Genomic DNA, 6,000 nt, shown 5'->3' on the forward strand with positions numbered 1-6,000 from the left:
GTTCTAATATACATTGTTTAGGTATGAATACTGGTCAGAGTGCCAGTCGTAAGTCCGAGGCGTCGGTAAACGAGTACATCGCTAGGTGAGGAGAGGTTGTATAGTGCCTGCACTCTGAAGGAGGGGTGAAGATATGTTGCAGTTTTTGAATGGTAGTAACGACATGCCTCTGGTGAGGCAATAATGGAGTGAGTAATGATGAAAGTGTTTCTTCTTTTTTTCAGGTCACCCTACCTCAGTGGGAATGGCCGATGTGTTAAAAAATTTATTACCTACTATTATTTTTTCATTTTTAATGCACCAGCCATCTCCTTTGCAGGTAGGGTGGACCCAGGGAAGAAAACACATTTACCACAATTCATTCAACAGAAATACAAAAATACAAAGTCCTGACCTTTCTTTCAGTGCAGGTACTGTACTTCCCACCTCCAGAAATACAAAGTCCTGACCTTTCTTTCAGTGCAGGTACTGTACTTCCCACCTCCAGAAATACAAAGTCCTGACCTTTCTTTCAGTCCTGACCTTACATAGTTCTTTCAGTGCAGGTACTGTACTTCCCACCTCCAGAAATACAAAGTCCTGACCTTTCTTTCAGTGCAGGTACTGTACTTCCCACCTCCAGAAATACAAAGTCCTGACCTTTCTTTCAGTGCAGGTACTGTACTTCCCACCTCCAGAAATACAAAGTCCTGACCTTTCTTTCAGTGCAGGTACTGTACTTCCCACCTCCAGAAATACAAAGTCCTGACCTTTCTTTCAGTGCAGGTACTGTACTTCCCACCCCAGAAATACAAAGTCCTGACCTTTCTTTCAGAGTTTACCTGGAGTTTACCTGGAGAGAGTTCCGGGGGTCAACGCCCCCGCGGCCCGGTCTGTGACCAGGCCTCCTGGTGGATCAGAGCCTGATCAACCAGGCTGTTACTGCTGGCTGCACGCAAACCAACGTACGAGCCACAGCCCGGCTGGTCAGGAACCGACTTTAGGTGCTTGTCCAGTGCTTGTCCAGAAATGCAAAATCCTGACATTTCTTTCAGAGTGCAAGCATTGTACTTCTCACCTTCAGAAATACAGAATCCCAACCCTTCCTTCAGCATGCAGGTACAGGTGAGCCCTGTATATACAGCAGGGCCCACCTGCTGAGCCCAAATCTCGAACAAAATTTAAAATGTGGATATAATTTTGCATTATTTGCAGATTCTACTTTCAACAGATCATCCCCCCCACCCTGGCTGCCTTCAAGATGGAGCCTAGTAAGTTACTTGGGTCAGTTTTCAGCCTGGCTGATCACAGCATCTACCATGGAAATAAGTCAAGGGTTATCCTAGATAATTTACACTTTGTATGATAATTGTACATGTTTACCTGTGCGTAAATAAACTTACTGAGACCTGAAGGCCTGGTCTGGGACCAGACCTTTGGGGCACTGACCCCAAATAACACTCCAGGTAGACTCCAAACAGGCACATGGGACCTCTATGAATAAATCCTCGTGGATTTTGGGAATTCTGCTCTATAAATTATTTTGAGGTGAAAATTAAATTCTAGAATTAGTGAATACATAGAGAGGGGTGCACATATAATGCAATTTTCCAATTGTAGTATTGGCATACCTCTGGCAAGATAGTGATGGAGTAAGTGATGATGAAAGTGTTTCTTCTCTTTCGGTTCACCCTACTTCGATGGGAAATGGTCGATGTGCAAAAAAATAATACAGCTATACCTTTACCTCTGATGAGTTCGAGAGTTTTTCTATTCCCGGAGCCCGGCAATGGTCCAGGCTCGTCTGGTGCTAGCCTGGTCAACCAGGCTGTTGCTGCTAGTGGCATGCAGACCTACATACCCATCACAGTCTGGTTGATCTGGCTCATACTAACCTGTTGCTTGTGTGAGGTTAGTTCTCAGTCCCTGTATTGTCTCACGAGCCTTGCGTAGTTCAAACTCGAGGACGGCCACTCGTTCATCCACTGCCCTCTCCCCGTCTTCACTCAGGTGACCCCAGTCCAAAGAATCTAGGGTAGTTTGACTGGAGTATCGTGCTGAAATTTAACAATTCCATTAGTAAAGCATATTTCATTGCCATCTTTCGTTTGGCTGGAGTATCGTGCTGAAATTAAGAAGTCTATTAGCAAAGCAAATTTCATTGCCTTCATGAAAGACTTAACCATAATGCAACATTTTGCTTCGGTTGAAGTATCATAAACACAGGTCCGTGCAATGTGAGAAATCAATTGCAGAGAAATACAAAGCGAAAATAGAAGAAATTGGTATACAGTCTCTCCACACTTAACGACGGAGTTCTGTTCCTGAGACCATTATCATCAAACGAATTCATCACTAAGTGAGGAGCAAACTATGATGGTAGTGAGTTTGTGTCAACCATCTTTGGTATTGTTTTAATGTCACCTTTGCAACACTTATAACACTTCTGTTATATTTTTAAATGTTTATACAGTAGTGTACTGTGTATTAAAATAAACAGAATAGAAGAAATCAGCTCTAATATACATTATTTAGGTATGAATACTGGTCAGAGAGCCAGTCGTAAGTCTGAGGCATCGGCAAACGAGTACATCGCTAAGTGAGGAGAGGCTGCATTTCATCTTCGTATCTGCCTGAGGGAGGAATACACAACTCTCTCTCTAACCCTTAAACTGTCCGAACGTAGATCTACGTTTGCGTGCGCAGCACTCCAGCCTTGATTTTCTCCATAAGAAAGAATGTAAAAAAAAACGTAGATCTACGTTCGGAGCGCTATGCGAGCGAACGCAGATCTACATTTGGACAGATTAAGGGTTCAAATCATACCTGCGCTTCGCAAAATAATTCTCTCCACGTGATCTCTCACTTTTAATCCATGCAAACAACATCTTGGCACTTTTCCTAATTATGGATCCCCCCAAAATTATTTTATTACAGAAAACACAATGCATTGTGCTATATATGGACATTATCAAAATTACATGGGTAATGTAATTTAAAAAATAATAACAAAGATAAGATTATCTTCTCACATGACTGTGAATATATTTATTGACTTATCTTCAACAGCAAGTTATTTGGGTGGGAATATTGACAGATAATGTATGTATGTATGTATGTACGTATGTATGTATGTACGTATGTATGTATGTACGTATGTATGTATGTATGTGTGAATGTATGTATGAGTGAATGTATGTGTGTGTGAAAGTATGTATGACTGTATGTGTGAATGTATGTATGTATGAAAGTATGTGCGAATGTATGTATGAATATATGTATGTATGTGTGAATGTATGTATGTGTGAATGTATGTATGACTGTATGTGTGAATGTATGTATGTGTGAATGTATGTATGTGTGAATGTATGTGTGAATATATGTATGTGTGAATGTATGTATGTGTGAATGTATGTATGTGTGAATGTATGTGTGAATATATGTATGTGTGAATGTATGTATGTGTGAATGTATGTATGTGTGAATGTATGTATGTGTGAATGTATGTGTGAATATATGTATGTGTGAATGTATGTGTGAATGTATGTGTGAATGTATGTGTGAATGTATGTGTGAATGTATGTGTGAATGTATGTGTGAATGTATGTGTGACTGTATGTGTGAATGTATGTGTGAATGTATGTGAATATATGTATGTGTGAATGTATGTGTGAATGTATGTGTGACTGTATGTGTGAATGTATGTGTGAATGTATGTGTGAATGTATGTGTGAATGTATGTGAATATATGTATGTGTGAATGTATGTGTGAATGTATGTGAATATATGTATGTGTGAATGTATGTGTGAATGTATGTGAATATATGTATGTGTGAATGTATGTGTGAATGTATGTGAATATATGTATGTGTGAATGTATGTGTGAATGTATGTGAATATATGTATGTGTGAATGTATGTGTGAATGTATGTGAATATATGTATGTGTGAATGTATGTGTGAATGTATGTGAATATATGTATGTGTGAATGTATGTGTGAATGTATGTGTGAATGTATGTGTGAATGTATGTGTGAATGTATGTGTGAATGTATGTGTGAATGTATGTGTGAATGTATGTGTGAATGTATGTGTGAATGTATGTGTGAATGTATGTGTGAATGTATGTGTGACTGTATGTGTGACTGTATGTGTGAATGTATGTGTGAATGTATGTGTGAATGTATGTGTGAATGTATGTGTGAATGTATGTGTGAATGTATGTGTGAATGTATGTGTGAATGTATGTGTGAATGTATGTGAATATATGTATGTGTGAATGTATGTGTGAATGTATGTGTGAATGTATGTGAATATATGTATGTGTGAATGTATGTGAATATATGTATGTGTGAATGTATGTGTGAATGTATGTGAATATATGTATGTGTGAATGTATGTGTGAATGTATGTGTGAATGTATGTGAATATATGTATGTGTGAATGTATGTGTGAATGTATGTGTGAATGTATGTGTGAATGTATGTGAATATATGTATGTGTGAATGTATGTGTGAATGTATGTGTGAATGTATGTGTGAATGTATGTGTGAATGTATGTGAATATATGTATGTGTGAATGTATGTGTGAATGTATGTATGTGTGAATGTATGTGTGAATGTATGTGTGAATGTATGTGTGAATGTATGTGAATATATGTATGTGTGAATGTATGTGTGAATGTATGTGAATATATGTATGTGTGAATGTATGTGTGAATGTATGTATGTGTGAATGTATGTGTGAATGTATGTGTGAATGTATGTGTGAATGTATGTGTGAATGTATGTGAATATATGTATGTGTGAATGTATGTGTGACTGTATGTGTGAATGTATGTGTGAATGTATGTGAATATATGTATGTGTGAATGTATGTGTGAATGTATGTGTGAATGTATGTGTGACTGTATGTGTGAATGTATGTGAATATATGTATGTGTGAATGTATGTGTGAATGTATGTGTGACTGTATGTGTGAATGTATGTGTGAATGTATGTGTGAATGTATGTGTGAATGTATGTGTGAATGTATGTGTGAATGTATGTGTGAATGTATGTGTGAATGTATGTGAATATATGTATGTGTGAATGTATGTGTGAATGTATGTGTGAATGTATGTGTGAATGTATGTGAATATATGTATGTGTGAATGTATGTGTGAATGTATGTGTGAATGTATGTGTGACTGTATGTGTGAATGTATGTGTGAATGTATGTGTGAATGTATGTGTGAATGTATGTGTGAATGTATGTGTGAATGTATGTGTGAATGTATTATGATATATGTATGTGTGAATGTATGTGTGAATGTATGTGTGAATGTATGTGTGACTGTATGTGTGAATGTATGTGATGTATGTGATATGTATGTGTGACTGTATGTGTGAATGTATGTGTGAATGTATGTGTGAATGTATGTGTGAAATGTATGTGTGAATGTATGTGTGAATGTATGTGTGAATGTATGTGATATATGTATGGTGAATGTGTGAATGTATGTGTGAATGTATGTGTGAATGTATGTGTGAATGTATGTGTGAATGTATGTGTGAATGTATGTGTGAATGTATGTGTGAATGTATGTGTGAATGTATGTGTGAAATGTATGTGTGAATGTATGTGTGAATGTATGTGTGAATGTATGTGTGAATGTATGTGTGAATGTATGTGTGAATGTATGTGAATAATGTATGTGTGAATGTATGTGTGACTGTATGTGTGAATGTATGTGAATGAATGTATGTGTGAATGTATGTGTGAATGTATGTGTAATGTATGTGTGAATGTATGTGTGAATGTATGTGTGAATGTATGTGTGAATGTATGTGTGAATGTATGTGTGAATGTATGTGTGAATGTATGTGAATATATGTATGTGTGAATGTATGTGTGAATGTATGTGTGAATGTATGTGTGATGTGTGAATGTATGTGTGAATGTATTTATGAATGTATGTATGTGTGAATGTATGTATGTGTGAATGTATGTGTGAATGTATGTGTGAATGTATGTGTGAAT

General features: G+C 37.1%; 1 protein-coding gene across 1 annotated transcript in view; it reads right to left on the reverse strand.

Annotated features, from left to right (window-relative positions):
- The window catches only part of LOC128703884 (RAB11-binding protein RELCH homolog), a 34,177-nt gene that overhangs the window by 22,312 nt on the left and 5,865 nt on the right, over positions 1-6,000 (reverse strand). Inside the window, exon 2 of the mRNA XM_053798735.2 lies at positions 1,875-2,036. Within this exon, the coding sequence (XP_053654710.1) occupies positions 1,875-2,036 (162 nt within the window). The remainder of the gene's footprint in view (positions 1-1,874; positions 2,037-6,000) is intronic.

The sequence above is a fragment of the Cherax quadricarinatus genome, chromosome 95 (assembly GCF_038502225.1).
Source record: "Cherax quadricarinatus isolate ZL_2023a chromosome 95, ASM3850222v1, whole genome shotgun sequence".
Lineage (NCBI taxonomy): Eukaryota > Metazoa > Arthropoda > Malacostraca > Decapoda > Parastacidae > Cherax > Cherax quadricarinatus.